Below are 15,683 nucleotides of genomic sequence, written 5' to 3' on the forward strand. Positions count from 1 at the left end.
CGGAGGTTACGTGTCGCGTTTCCCTGAACAGTGAATGTGTTCCAAAAACAAACACAATGCAAACTAATAAAACCACAATAATATAAAAAAAAAAAATATGAAATAAACACACATAATCCTGCTCTAGTATAGTAGTAGTAAAAGAAGTCGTTATGGTACCAAATGACAACAGACAACAGTGTCTCCGCGCGAAGCCATACTTTAGCACCATGGACAGAGGCAGAGCTGCACAACCGACAGTCAATACAAGATGCGAGACTGTCTCCATTTTCACCGAGACAATAACCACTACACACGTGATGAAGAGGAAGTTAACAACATCATTAATAAGTTAGCAGGTAGTCTATAACAACTCAGTAGAGTAAAAGCCATGTACAGATAAAATGCTGAATTTCCACATTATTAGCTCTAATAAGGACACTGGCACAATTCTGAAATTGTAAATGCCATCGCAGTTGACAGGCTCTTAACAAGCGAGGTTAAGGTGATGTCCGTGTTGCTGATACGAAGCCACAAAGTTGAACAGTTTCCCACCAAAACTGGTAAAGGTAAGCAAAGAGGAAAGAGTGGTCTTTAACTAACCTCGAGAGGAGAGTCTGGCTCATCCAGGATGCTCTTTTCACTCTGTATCCGCTGCATTGTCGCTGTAGAATTGGGGTCCATTATCAGCACGTTCTGACTGCCGGCTCTGCCGAACTTACAGTCACTCTTTCTGGAGTCAGTCGTCCTGCACACCTCGTAATTGTACACGTGTTGGAGAGTCCCTGTCCCCCCCAAAGTGTCTGAGTAACGTGGTGGATAATATGGAATCACAGGGAGATTGGAGTGATACAGGACACGAGACTGTCTCCATCTGTAGATTTTCACTGAGATAATAACCACTAAACACGTGATGAAGAGGAAGGAAACTACAGCCAGAGCCAACACTAAGTAAAAAGTCAGGTTGTCATTGTACTCCTTGTCTTGCGTAAAGTCTGTGAACTCCGACATCACTTCAGAGAAGCTGTCCGCCACCGCCACGTTAACAATGACTGTAGCTGAACGAGAGGGCTGTCCGTTGTCCTCCACTATAACAGTCAGTTTTTGATTGACAGGATCTTTATCAGTCACTTGGCGGATAGTTCTTATTTCTCCATTCTGTAAGCCCACTTCAAACAGCGCCCTGTCTGTGGCTTTCTGGAGTTTATAGGAGAGCCAGGCATTCTGTCCAGAGTCCACATCAACAGCCACCACTTTGGAGACCAAATAGCCCACATCTGCTGAACGAGGCACCATCTCACCCACCACAGAGCCACCAGTCTGGACTGGGTACAGAACCTGAGGGGGGTTGTCGTTCTGGTCCTGGATCAGTATTTTCACGGTCACATTACTGCTGAGTGGAGGAGAACCTCCATCCTGAGCTTTGACGACGAAAACCAGATCTTTAATTTGCTCATAATCAAACGTACGAACTGCATGTATCACTCCATTTTCTGCATTTACAGAAACATAATTAGAAACTAGAGAACCACCGATATTACCATCCTCCAGAATATAAGAAATGCGAGCGTTTTGGTTTTCATCAGGATCTTTAGCCACGAGTTTCAGAACAGAAACACCAGGAGAATTATTCTCTGCAATGAACGCATTGTAAACACCTTGTGAAAACACAGGAGCATTATCGTTCACATCAGAGACCTTTAAATGAAATGTTCTTTTTGTTGACAGAGGAGGAATTCCTGCATCTGTCGCAACAACAGTGATGTTATAGTCTGATACACTTTCACGATCTAATACAGTGTCTGTTACTAACGTGTAGTAATTTCTTACATTAGATTGTATTTTAAAAGGTGCGTTTCCTTCTATTCTACATGTTACGTGTCCATTATCACCTGAATCGAGATCTTTTACATTTATGATGCCAAGAGCTGTTCCAGGAGGAGAATCCTCTGACAGAGGACTAGTGAATGACATGACACTAATAGTCGGGGCGTTGTCATTCACATCACTTACTTCTATGATGACTTTACCCTCATCTGTTAAACCCCCATGATCTTTTGCATCTATTCGCAATTCGTACTTTTTGTCTTTTTCATAATCTATCAAATCCGACAATGAAATGATTCCAGTCTGTTCATCTATTGCAAACAAATTATCAAAACCACTACCGAGGTCTGAAAAATGATATGTTATTAGACTGTTTGACCCAAAATCAGCGTCACTGGCATTAACAGTTGTCACGTACGTACCTTTGGGTGAATTTTCCATGACAGTTGCTTTGTAAACAGACTGATTAAATACAGGTGCATTATCATTAGCATCAAGAACAGTAACATCTATATTTACTGTGCCAGATCTCTGCGGAGTTCCTCCATCTACTGCTATGAGCTTTAGAGTCAGGTGAGGATTTGTCTCTCTGTCTAGTGGCTTCTGAAGCACCATCGCTGCGTATTTCTTTCCATCTGCATTAGAACTTTGTTTTAATAAGAAATGATCATTATCGGTTAAAACATATTCTCTGAGCCCATTAACACCAACATCTGGGTCCTCTGCACTCACGAGTGGAAAACGAGAGCCAACATTTGCCGATTCACTTATTTCAAAACCTATACCGTTTCTTTTAAACGTGGGTGAATGATCATTTATGTCTGTTACTTCAATAGTAATTTGATGCAGCTCCATAGGGTTTTCTAAAATCACCTCAAAGCTGAAACTACACGGTGTTACGTCTCCACAAAGCTGCTCTCGGTCTATTCTCTCATTCACCACTAAAATCCCTTTGTCTGTCTTCAGCTCGGTGTACTGGATGTTTTCTCCGGTTATGATACGGGCCCGACCAGAACGAAGCCTTTTCGTATCCAAACCAAGATCCTGTGCAACATTACCGATGAGGGAGCCTTTCTTCATCTCCTCTGGGATTGAATATCGGATGTGTCCGCTGACCATACAAGTGAAATACAAAAGGAGGACCAGGAGATGCAATTGTCCGCAGCCAAAGCGCCATTTTACGCACTGTATTCCAAATCCCATTGTAGAAGAAAACACGAAATATGTACTAGATGGTCAGAATAATCCAAGCAAAAATACTTATAGTGTGAAAAACAAGTATTAAATGATATCCATGGATAAGTAGCACTGACTTCACTGTAAAGATGTCGGTTAGAGCGACTTTTCCCCTCCAATGTCAGCCTATATAATGTAGCGTGCCTCCGCTTCTCCCATGAGCGACAAGGGAATGGGAGGGGACATTGTGTCGATCATGTCAATTGTGTTGGATTGACCAACAGCGTCCCTTACTGTCTAAAATCAGTAACACAGTGGTTACATCTGGAGAGCTGTATACAATTTAAGAGTTTGTAAAAAAGTAATTTAATAAAATTGAATACCACGTTATTTCACACGGCCTTCTATGTTGTGCACGAAGTTATTTCAAAATATAATCAACTTCAAGTTATAAGATAAATGTAATACATTGACTGGAACACATGTCACAAAACCAGAACAATAAAAAATTGGTTCGGCAAAGGATGAAAAAAAATAAACTAGGATAGTAGTGATTTGAGAATTGAGGGGTTTCATTGTGATTCTCAGAAACAAATATTCTGTGTCAAAACAAATCAAAAACAGAAGGACAAATCCCACATTAAGCAACAATGGATATTTGAAACTAACTGCAGAGAAAACAATCTGAGCAAGCGATGCAAAGTAAAACGCTGTCCGTGGTGCTGAAAATCAGGTCATGACGAGCAGGAATTTACAATAAAAACAAATGTTTCACGGTTAAGAGTCTAGAGTACATCACTTAACTAACCTCTAGAGGAGAGTCTGGTTCATCCAGGATGCTCTTTTCACTCTGTATCCGCTGCATCGTCGCTGTAGGATTGGGGTCCATTACCAGCACGTTCTGACTACCAGCTCTGCCGAACATACAGTCACTCTTTCTGGAGTCAGTCGTCCTGCACACCTCGTAATTGTACACATGTTGGAGAGTCCCTGTCCCCCCCAAAGTGTCTGAGTAACGTGGTGGATAATATGGAATCACAGGGAGATTGGAGTGATACAGGACACGAGACTGTCTCCATCTGTAAATTTTCACTGAGATAATAACCACTAAACACGTGATAAAGAGGAAGGAAACTACAGCCAGAGCCAACACTAAGTAAAAAGTCAGGTTGTCATTGTACTCCTTGTCCTGTTTAAAGTCAGTGAACTCTGAGAGCACTTCAGAGAAGCTGTCCGCCACCGCCACATTAACAATGACTGTAGCTGAACGAGAGGGCTGTCCGTTGTCCTCCACTATGACAATCAGTTTTTGATTCACGGGATCTTTATCAGTCACTTGGCGGATAGTTCTTATTTCTCCATTCTGTAAGCCCACTTCAAACAGCGCCCTGTCTGTGGCTTTCTGGAGTTTATAGGAGAGCCAGGCATTCTGTCCAGAGTCCACATCAACAGCCACCACTTTAGAGACCAGATAGCCCACATCTGCTGAACGAGGCACCATCTCACCCACCACAGAGCCACCAGTCTGGACTGGATACAAAACCTGAGGGGGGTTGTCGTTCTGGTCCTGGATTAGTATCTTCACAGTCACATTACTACTGAGTGGAGGAGAACCTCCATCCTGAGCTTTGACGACGAAAACCAGATCTTTAATTTGCTCATAATCAAACGTACGAACTGCATGTATCACCCCATTTTCTGCATTTACAGAAACATAATTAGAAACTAGAGAACCACCGATATTACCATCCTCCAGAATATAAGAAATGCGAGCGTTTTGGTTTTCATCAGGATCTTTAGCCACGAGCTTCAGAACAGAAACACCAGGAGAATTATTCTCTGCTATAAACGCATCGTAAACACCTTGTGAAAACACAGGAGCATTATCATTCACATCAGAGACCTTTAAATGAAAGGTTCTTTTTGTTGACAGAGGAGGAATTCCTGCATCTGTCGCAACAACAGTGATGTTATAATCTGACACACTTTCACGATCTAATACAGTGTCTGTTACTAACGTGTAGTAATTTCTTACATTAGATTTGATTTTAAAAGGTGCGTTTCCTTCTATTCTACATGTTACTTGTCCGTTATCACCTGAATCGAGATCTTTTACATTTATGATGCCAATAGTTGTACCAGGAGGAGAATCCTCTGACACAGGACTAGTGAATGACATCACACCAATAGTAGGGGCGTTGTCATTCACATCACTTACTTCGATTATCACTTTACCGGCATCTGTCAAACCTCCTTGGTCTTTTGCATCGATTCTAAATTCGTATTTCTTGTCCTTTTCATAATCAATCGAACCCGTTGTTGATATTATGCCAGTTTTTTCATCGACTGTAAATAAATTACCAAAACCACTCCTGGGATCCGAAAAATGATATGTTATTAGACTGTTTGAGCCAGAATCAGCGTCAGTCGCATTAACAGTTGTCACGTAGGTACCTTTGGGTGAATTTTCAATGACAGTAGCTTTGTAAACAGACTGATTAAATACAGGTGCATTATCATTGATATCTAGAACAGTAACATCTATATTTACTGTGCCAGATCTCTGAGGATTTCCTCCGTCTACTGCTACGAGCTTTATAGTTAGGTGAGGATTTGTCTCTCTGTCTAATAATTTCTGAAGCACCATCTCAGCATATTTCTTTCCTTCACCATTAGAACTTTGTTTTAATACGAAATTATCATTATCGGTTAAAAAATATTCCCTGAGTCCATTAACACCTACATCTGGATCATCGGCACTCGAAAGTGAAAAACGAGAGCCAACGTTTGCCGATTCGCTAATTTCGAAACTATTGCTATTTATTTCAAATGTGGGCGAGTGATCATTAATGTCTGTTACTTCAATAGTAATTTGATGCAGCTCCATAGGGTTTTCTAAAATCACCTCAAAGCTGAAACTACACGGCGTTACGTCTCCACAAAGCTGCTCTCGGTCTATTCTCTCATTAACCACTAAAATCCCTTTGTCTGTCTTCAGCTCGGTGTACTGGATGTTTTCTCCGGTTATGATACGGGCCCGACCAGAACGAAGCCTTTTCGTATCCAAACCAAGATCCTGTGCAACATTACCGATGAGGGAGCCTTTCTTCATCTCCTCTGGGATTGAATATCGGATGTTTCCGCTGACCATACTACTGAAATAAAAAACGAGGACCAGGAGATGCAATTGTCCGCAGCCAAAACGCCATTTTACGCACCGTATTCCAAACTCCATTGTAGAAGAAAATACGAAATATGCCCTGAATGGTCGAAATAATCCAAACAATGATAGTTATGATGGGAAAAAAACAAGCGTTGAACGATATCCACAGGAAAGTAGCAGTGCCTTCACTGTAAAGATGTCGGTTAGACCAACTATCCCGCTCCAATGTCAGCCTATATATTGTACGGCGTCTCCGCTTCTCTCATGATCGCCAGGGGAAAGGGAGGGGACTTTGAGTCGATGATTTTAATTGTCTTAGATTGACCAACAGCGTCCCTTACTGTCTAAAATATGTAACACAGTGGTTACTTGAGCAGAATTGAATTCAATTTGAGAGTTTAAAGAAAAGTAAAAAAATATATAATAAAATTAAACAACTCAGAGCACATTATTTCACACGGTATATATATGTTGTGCACGCAGTTATTTCCAAAATAAAACTGCCAGTTATAAGATAAATACAGTACATTGACTTGGACATATACTCCAAAACCACAGCAATAATATCATGGTTCGGGAAAGGCTGAAACAAATACACAAGCATTGTAGTGATTTGAGAATTGAGGGGTTTCATTTTGATAGAGAAACTACTTCGTGTCACATCAAATCAAAAACAGAAGTACAAATCCCACATTAAGCAACAAATGGAGGTTTAAATGTAAATACAGTGAGGAAAAAACTAAGCAAGCGATGCCAAGTAAAACGCTGTCCGTGGTGCTGAAAATTAGGCCATGACCAGCAGCAATTTACAATCAAAACAAGTAAAAACGAAAAAGAACACAGCAAAGAGTCGAGAGTACAAAACTTAACTAACCTCTAGAGGAGAGTCTGGTTCATCCAGGATGCTCTTTTCACTCTGTATCCGCTGCATCGTCCCTGTAGAACTGGGGTCCATTATCAGCACGTTCTGACAACCAGCTCTGCCGAACTTACAGTCACTCTTTCTGGAGTCAGTAGTCCTGCACACCTCGTAATTGTACACGTGTTGCAGAGTCCCTGTCCCACCCAAAGTGTCTGAGTAACGTGGTGGATAATATGGAATCACAGGGAGATTGGAGTGATACAGGACGCGCGACTGTCTCCATCTGTAGATTTTCACTGAGATAATAACCACTAAGCACGTGATGAAGAGGAAGGAAACTACAGCCAGAGCCAACACTAAGTAAAAAGTCAGCTTGTTATTGTACTCCTTGTCGTGCGTAAAGTCAGTGAACTCCGACAGCACTTCAGAGAAGCTGTCCGCCACCGCCACGTTAATAATAACTGTAGCTGAACGAGAGGGCTGTCCGTTGTCCTCCACTATAACAGTCAGTTTTTGATTGACAGGATCTTTATCAGTCACTTGGCGGATAGTTCTCATTTCTCCATTCTGTAAGCCCACTTGAAACAGCGCCCTGTCTGTGGCTTTCTGGAGTTTATAGGAGAGCCAGGCATTCTGTCCGGAGTCCACATCAACAGCCACCACTTTAGAGACCAGATAGCCCACATCTGCTGAACGAGGCACCATCTCCCCCACCACATAGCCACCAGTCTGGACTGGGTACAGAACCTGAGGGGGGTTGTCGTTCTGATCCTGGACACGAACAATAACTGTTGTGTTACTACTCAATGGTGGCGACCCTCCATCTTGTGCTTTAACTCGCATCTTATATTCTTTAGTTTGTTCGTAGTCAAATGATCGCAAGGCCTGAATCACGCCACTTTGCGCATTTATTGAGAAACATGAAGAAACCGGATTTCCATTAATCTCACTGTCAATAATAAAATATGATATGCGTGCGTTTTGGTCCTGATCTGGATCGGTTGCATGGATCTGCAACAAAGCTACACCAGGAGAATTGTTCTCCATTAACAACGTGCTGTAAACACTCTGACTGAAAGCCGGAGCGTTGTCATTGACATCAGTTACGTCTAAAACCACAGTTTTACTGCTCGTTAATGCGGGTGAGCCCTCATCTGTGGCAGTAAGTGTGATATTGTACTTGGAACGGTTTTCTCGGTCGAGGTTTTTCTCCGTGACCAATGTGTAATAGCTTCTAAGTGATGATTTAATTTTGAAAGGGAGATTTCCGTCTATATTTAAATGAACCTGTCCATTTTTACCAGAATCTTTATCTTGTACGCTGATCAATGCAACAACAGTTCCAAGAGCAGAATCCTCTGAAATCTTACCCGAATAGGAAGCCAATGTAATTACTGGACTATGATCATTCACATCTGTTACCTCAATAACCAATTTACTGGCGCCAACAACACCCCATGGATCTTTTGCTTGAAGGTTTATTTCGTAATACGGTGAAACCTCATAATCAATGTCACCGGTGAGTTTAACCTCTCCTGTGTATGTATCTATTTCGAAGGGACACGGGGAATCCTCCTCCAGATGGGTGAAAAAATATGTAACGTTGCCATTGTAACCTTGATCCGCATCAACAGCACTAACTCTCGCAATAACGGTGCCTCGCAAAACATTTTCCAAGACAGATGCTTTGTATAAAGACTGCGTAAACACGGGTGCGTTATCGTTTGCGTCCAGAACTGTGACGTGAATCTTCACGGTCCCTGATCTCTGCGGCTCGCCACCATCCACAGCCATTAATATGAGCGTATGTTTGCTTTGCTCCTCGCGGTCCAAAGCACTCTGAAGCACCATTTCAGCATATTTATTTCCATCTACTCGAGTGTGTTGCTTAAGAACAAAGTGATCATTTGCTTTTAGAGAGTAACTCTGCAGTGAGTTTATTCCTACGTCAGGATCAGCTGCGCTATCGAGCAAGAATACAGTACCCGTGGGCGTCGATTCACTAATGTCCAAATTAATTTCCTTTTTCGGAAAAACAGGAGCATGGTCATTTACATCCTGTATTTCGATCGTAATAGAAAACAATTCAAGCGGGTCTTCGAGGACAATTTCTATACTAAAGCTACACGGAGATTTCTTGGCGCATAATTTTTCTCTGTCAATTCTTTCGTTCACAACAATATGGCCTTTGTTCTGGTTCAGCACGACATACTGGCTATCGTCGTCGATAACAAGTCGAGCCCGACCAGAAACCAACCTTTTCACATCCAAGCCGAGATCTTTTGCTACGTCTCCGACGAACAGCCCTTTCCTCATCTCCTCTGGGACCGAATAACGGATTTGTCCATTCACGGTGGCAACAATAGCAAGTAGCAAAATGGAGACTCTCCTGTCCAGTAAAGTGCCTTGGCTTTTCGCTGTATCCATCTCTTCTCCTTTATATTAGATCCAAAAGAATGAAGTGTTGTATCTCGCAGACAATATGTATTTTATTAGAATTGTGGTAATCTGTCAAATCCATATAATCCAAATTCAACGAACTAAACTAGAGCCTTGTTGGACATAAACGCACAGCCATCGCCTACTTGCTTCAAAGGCGGGAGGTGACTTTGTCTCTGCATAAGGCTTGTGCAAACAGTTTCCCTAGACAACAGCACCACCATCAGTGACTAACTTGAACAACACCAGTGAAGGGCTTGGGGCTAATGCTCCACTCTGTCTCTGACCTTAGGTAAAGCTTCAGATAATATGTAATTTTAAATTACATAAACAATTTAAAGATGGATGGATAGATGGATATATTGATGATCCCCTTTCTCTTGACCCAATCTAACTGACCTACATTTGAGCAGAGGAATTCACATACACACACACACACACAGAGCTACCATTCTCCACAGCGATCTGCATTATTTAGGTTATGACTGAAGAGCAGCAGCTCTTAACACTTAAAGTTGAATCACATACAGCATTAAGTAAAGTGCAACCTCATGCTTGCAAGAATAAGAAAATGTAAAAATGCCACTAACTGTCTGTGTTACCAGAGATGAAGAGGGAAATAAATGATGAATAGAGAGAATAAATGACAGGTGTGCATTCAGTGTCAACTGTTTGGTGTTGATAAGGTTGTAACACCAACATAACAGAGTAAGGTAAGCAGTGTACTTTGTGAGATGTAAAGAAAAAGGGTAATGAAAACTCTCTTACCTATTTGATCCAGTTGCAGGTTCCATTCAGAGAGTACGATAAAGAAAAGGGAGAGAGAAAGAAAGAACTTAGTTAGAGTGCATTGGGTGAATCATTACCAACTTTGTCATGGCATCACATTTCAAAGAATGATTGGAACAACACTTGACACAGTTAGCTGGTTAAAACAAATCACCCACTTCAGAGCACACACAAAACAAAGTTAAAACAGACTTGTCACTAAAACAGACACTTCTATAAACTCCTATTCACATTGTCTCAGCAGTTTATCAATGTCCCACTGCCTATTTTGAGTTTGTAAACAAAAGATACTATTCAAATGTCAACAGCTAAAAGCTGTTGACGCAATTTCTGTACAAATTTTTTTGTACTGTAATTTATATTGCTTGTTTACCATTGAATGTCTAAAACGGTGTCTTATGATGCCCTACAGCTGATCTAAATCAAGACAACAAGATTTTATGTACACCTATTATATATTTTATAGTGTTACTACATGCAATGCTTTGTAAAGCAACGTTTTAGTGCATCAAAATTAACCCTTATTTGGATATTAACTGTACACAGGACTATGCATAACCCTAATAATAATTCATTAAAAAAGCATTATGTAGCTGCAATTGTTTCACTAAGACACTGAAAAACTGTGTTTTGGCAATCTGTGTTCTTTTTAGTTACATACTTATATATAGTATATTATAATATATATATATATATATATATATATATATATATATATATAATATAAATAATAATTTTCTAAGTAAACAAGCTCTGTGCATCAGTTCTCACTATTGCAGTCTTCTATTCAAACTTTTTCTCACGCCTGTTGCACCATGGAAATGTTATTTTGTAAAACATAACACCATTATTATTATCGTTGTTACTAACGCTACAACAACTATTACTTTGGCTATAAATAGGTTATCACAGGATATTCACAATATTCCAGAAGGTGTAATGTTAAGATCACATGTTAAAGGTCAAGATCCTGAAAACTGAATCTCGATGAATCTCTGGAAGAACATAACGGACTTCTCCAAAACAAAATCACAAAACAGAGACTCGAGAATTATAATACAAACAAAAAGCGACTATTTGAATTTTACTCACATGTTAAACATGAATTCAGAAACACACGTGCTGGCGAAATAATCAGAGACATATATGGTATGTCCAGTATGGAAGTGAATATCCTGCTCTAATGCAACGTTTCTCTGCTACTCCAGCATAGTTTTACACACAGACACATGCACACACACTCCATCCCAATCACCCTGTTGACACAGATAGTGTGACGCCAGCATCCATAAGCCAGACATTATTAAAGAGCGTCTCCAAGAGACTGAAAGGATAATTGCAACTCAGGAAAACAAGGACAAAGTCAGGTTATGCTCATGTTATATTCCACCAGCGAAATAAGACCAAAGTTTGAGGTCAGGAATTAAAACAGGTTAACACCTAATGCAATCCTTCATTATGCAACACATTTGCCCTGTTTTTTTTCCTTTCAAATACATCCGTACTGGTACTATTTTGCATTGGATTATATTATCAAAATATATTGGCTATTATAATAAATATGCACATACTCTCCTTAGGTCACCACTTCCTTCAGCATATACTTGCCGTGCACGTTTTTCTGAAAAGAGGTGGGTCTGGAGATTTCATGTTAAGATTTCTCTCTGTGATTATTATTCAGAAGTTTAGATATGAGCAGCCTTTAGAGATGCTTGTTGGCGAGGATGAAATATACTATACATTCTCCTGCACACTGTTGTCAAGTTACTTTTCCTTCAAAGCACAGAGATGGTTCAATCTCTTTGTTAAATGACGTCATTCTTATTTTCTAAAAACATACCCACATTGCCTAATGTTTCCACGAAAACACTTCACTTTACTTCTTCATTACAGGTTAAAATATGCGAGGTAAATATTCTGATGGCATTTGTAAATGTTTGAATATTTAACAGTATAATAAACACTACAATAAATAATGTGTGATAGAGTGATAATGTATATAATAATTGTTTGGCAACTGTGCTCCATCTCATGCAAATAACAAACAATAAATAAGATAACAAAACTGAACTGTCATTTTAAATAATAATAAAGTAAATATTCGTATTATTATTGTTATTATAATAATATTTTACTATCATTAATAATACTACTAATAATGACACTCAGAAACGTATACTTACACAAAAGTTTGGTTTCAGGAATATAAATATTATGATCTCAAAACTGGCTGATAACTTTACAGTAAAGCCAAATGAGTTTTTAAAACATAAAAAACAGGACCGGAATAAAGTTGTTCTTGTTTTCCAGAAAGGCCTATTTATTCATGGTTGTCTTGATGTGCATATGTGCAAAAAGACGATGATTAAAGTTCAGACTCTCTCTCTAAGAAATGCATAAAAGAAATGGACAAAGAAAAAGACAAAGAAAAAAAATGAACTTCCCATATAAGTAAAAAAAAGAAGAAAAAAAGACATCATTGAGAGAAATCAAAAGGAAAAAACACTCTTCAGCACCATGGACAGGGAACCAGCAGACATAACGATATATCTCTTTATCTATTTATCTGCGTGTGTGTGTGTGTGAATGTGTGAATGTGTGTGCGTGCAAGTGAAAGAGAGACATCTGGGACAGGTGATATTAGGATACTAGATGCTATCAATCGTGATGAGCCAAATTCACATGTCAGAACAATTCGCAAAAAGCTTAGATGTCTTAGACGTGTTCAAAAAAAAAAAACAGACAAATGGACAGAAAAGTGCTATTACACACCCAAAACAATTATTAGCACAAAGTTAAATATGAAATGTGAAAAACAATATAAATAACAGTAGTTTGTAGATACTGTAAATGGTACCATTGGTATTCATACCTCTGAACAAACTTCCAAGTCTCCAAACACATCAGCAAAGTCACTGGGACTTTTCCTCAGAGTCTGGTCAGCAGGCAGTGTGTTGTCATTGTAAGATGTCACAAACTTAAAGTCACTGGTTCTAGAACCTGTTGTCAGGTAGGCGTCATAATTGTAAGTGCTGCGTAAAGTTCCTGTGCCGTCAACATCTGCGTAATTAGGAGGGAGATAAGCGCTGGGGATGGCGACTGCTCCGTCAAACAACATCCTGGGCTTTCCCCTGCGACAAAACCTCACACCCAGTATGATGATGATGAAGGTCAGGAAAAAAGTGGACACAGACACCAGTGCGATGATAAGATAAGAAGTAAGTTTGGAATTCTTCTCATCATAAGCAATGTCCTTCAGTTCTGTCACCTCAGCCACGTTATCAGAAATAATTAAATACATGGAGCAGGTGGCAGTGAGAGAGGGCTGTCCGTTATCTTTCACCGCCACAATAAGGTTCTGTTTCATGCTATCAGATTCAGAAATGTCTCGCTGTGTCCTTATCTCTCCACTGTGGACACCTATAGTGAAAAGTCCAGGCTCAGTGGATGTAACTATATGATAGGACAGCCAGGCGTTCTGTCCGGAGTCCGCGTCCACTGCTATCACTTTGGACACAAGAGAGCCTCCGTGTGCAGCTTTGGGGACCAGCTCGGTCATAAAGGAGTTGCCCTCCAGGGCGGGATACAGTATCTGAGGAGAGTTGTCGTTCACATCAGATATGAAGACACTGACGGTCACGTTACTGCTGAGCGGAGGAGAACCGTTGTCTCTGGCCATCACCTGGACTTTAAAGTTCCTCAACTGTTCATAATCAAACGACCTCACAGCGTGGATCACCCCCGTGTCTCCGTTCACTGATACGTAGGAGGACACCGGGGCACCGTTCACCTCACCAGGTAACAGAGAATACATCACTGTACCGTTTTGTCTCCAGTCGGGGTCTCGAGCAGTAACGGAACATAAAGTGGAGCCAGGTTTGTTATTTTCAGTCACATATGCGCTGTAGGACTGTTCCTCAAACACAGGTGGGTTGTCGTTGATGTCAGCTACAGATAACTGAACAGTTTTAGAGGAGGACAGAGGTGGAGAGCCCTCGTCAGTGGCACTGATTGTAATGTTGTAATCAGACACTAGTTCACGGTCCAGTTGTCCTGTGGTCACCAGAGAATAATAGTTTTTAATAGAAGGAACCAACTTAAAAGGAACGTTTTGCTGAATGGAGCAGTGCACCTGTTTGTTTTTCTCTGAGTCTCTGTCCTGCACGTTAATGAGGCCCACCTCTGTACCAGGTGTGGTGTTTTCTGGTATGGGGTTAGTCAGAGATTTTACATTAACTATAGGCGCGTTGTCATTCATATCTGTGATAGAAATGATGACCTTGGCATAAGAAGAAAGCCCTAACCCGTCTTTGGCTTTAACACGTATTTCAAATGATGTAGTCGTTTCATAATCAACATCACCAATTACTCGTATCTCACCTAATTTACGGTGAATACTAAATAACTTCTTCACACCCTCAGTTACATGTCCAAAGTCATATGTCACATCTCCATTGACTCCCTCGTCTGCATCAGTCGCGCTCACAGTGACCACTACAGTGTCTACAGGAGAGTTTTCAGGCAGACTGGCTTTATAAACGGCCTGACTGAACACTGGGGCGTTATCATTAGCATCCAGCACAGTGACGTGTATGACTACGGTACCTGATCTCTGAGGAGAACCACCATCTAGGGCTGTGAGGAACAAATTAATTTCTCCTTGTTTTTCACGATCAAGCTCTTTGTCAAGAACAAGCTCGATTGTGTTTCCATTAGCAGCTAAAATGAAATTATCATTCTTCTTCAGGCTGTACTGTTGAACTGAATTCTGCCCTACATCCGCATCATGCGCCTCCTCTATCACAAAACGAGCTCCTCTGACTGTGGATTCCTGAATTTCTAGATTGATAGACTCGTCATTAAATTGCGGTGAATTATCATTAATATCTTGGATGTTAAGATTAATCCGGTGGAGCTCAAGTGGATTCTCCAGCACAAGCTCGTACTTTATGATGCACGAAGCCTTTTCGTCACAAAGCTCCTCTCGGTCAATCCTGTCTGCCACAACCAGATCTCCGCTGCTCAGGTTTATGTCACAGTAACGTTTATCAGTCCCATCTGTGTCAATACGGGCTCTCCTGTTAGCAAGTGCGCCCGTTTCCAGCCCGAGATCCTTGGCGATATTCCCAATAACAGACCCTCGTTTCATCTCCTCCGGAAAAGAAAAGCTCACGTCTCCATACGCGATATGCAAAAACAGCAAGACACAGAGGAAGCGTGGATGAAACCAGAATATTTTCGAATCCATTCTCATGTTATGCTTTGCTGCCTCGAAGAATAAAGACAACAGAAACGATTCCACCTCATATGACGAACAATTGCGATGTCAGGCTGCGCATATGAGCACAATAAATCACTGTCCTGGTCGAAGGATATATGCCTTATCCCTGGTATACAGCGCCACCGTGGGTTAGTTTCAAGAACACACGAGTAAATTAGAATTACAGC

The 15,683-nt window shown here is 40.7% G+C and overlaps 3 protein-coding genes across 23 annotated transcripts in view; all 3 read right to left on the bottom strand.

Annotated features, from left to right (window-relative positions):
* LOC131472450 (protocadherin gamma-A11-like) overlaps positions 1-15,683 on the bottom strand; it is a 223,708-nt gene that overhangs the window by 130,798 nt on the left and 77,227 nt on the right. Inside the window, exon 1 of one of the 21 annotated variants that reach the window (XM_058649664.1) lies at positions 13,108-15,552. The exons of 17 other annotated variants lie outside the window; for them this stretch is intronic. In XM_058649664.1, the coding sequence (XP_058505647.1) occupies positions 13,108-15,489 (2,382 nt within the window). In that variant the 5' untranslated portion in view covers positions 15,490-15,552. Of the gene's footprint in view, positions 1-582; positions 3,133-13,107; positions 15,553-15,683 lie in introns of those variants that run through there. 3 more of the 21 variants (XM_058649685.1, XM_058649643.1, XM_058649671.1) reach the window with 3 other exon arrangements.
* LOC131472462 (protocadherin gamma-A5-like) lies at positions 3,782-6,461 on the bottom strand. Its single transcript, XM_058649700.1, has one exon. It carries the CDS (start codon positions 6,215-6,217, stop codon positions 3,782-3,784), a length of 2,436 nt encoding a protein of 811 aa, XP_058505683.1. The 5' UTR covers positions 6,218-6,461.
* Positions 7,011-9,677, bottom strand: LOC131472465 (protocadherin gamma-A10-like). Its single transcript, XM_058649705.1, has one exon. The coding sequence runs from the start codon at positions 9,432-9,434 to the stop codon at positions 7,011-7,013; it is 2,424 nt and encodes an 807-aa protein (XP_058505688.1). The 5' UTR covers positions 9,435-9,677.

Source organism: Solea solea, chromosome 14 (genome assembly GCF_958295425.1).
Source record: "Solea solea chromosome 14, fSolSol10.1, whole genome shotgun sequence".
Taxonomy (NCBI): Eukaryota; Metazoa; Chordata; class Actinopteri; order Pleuronectiformes; family Soleidae; genus Solea; species Solea solea.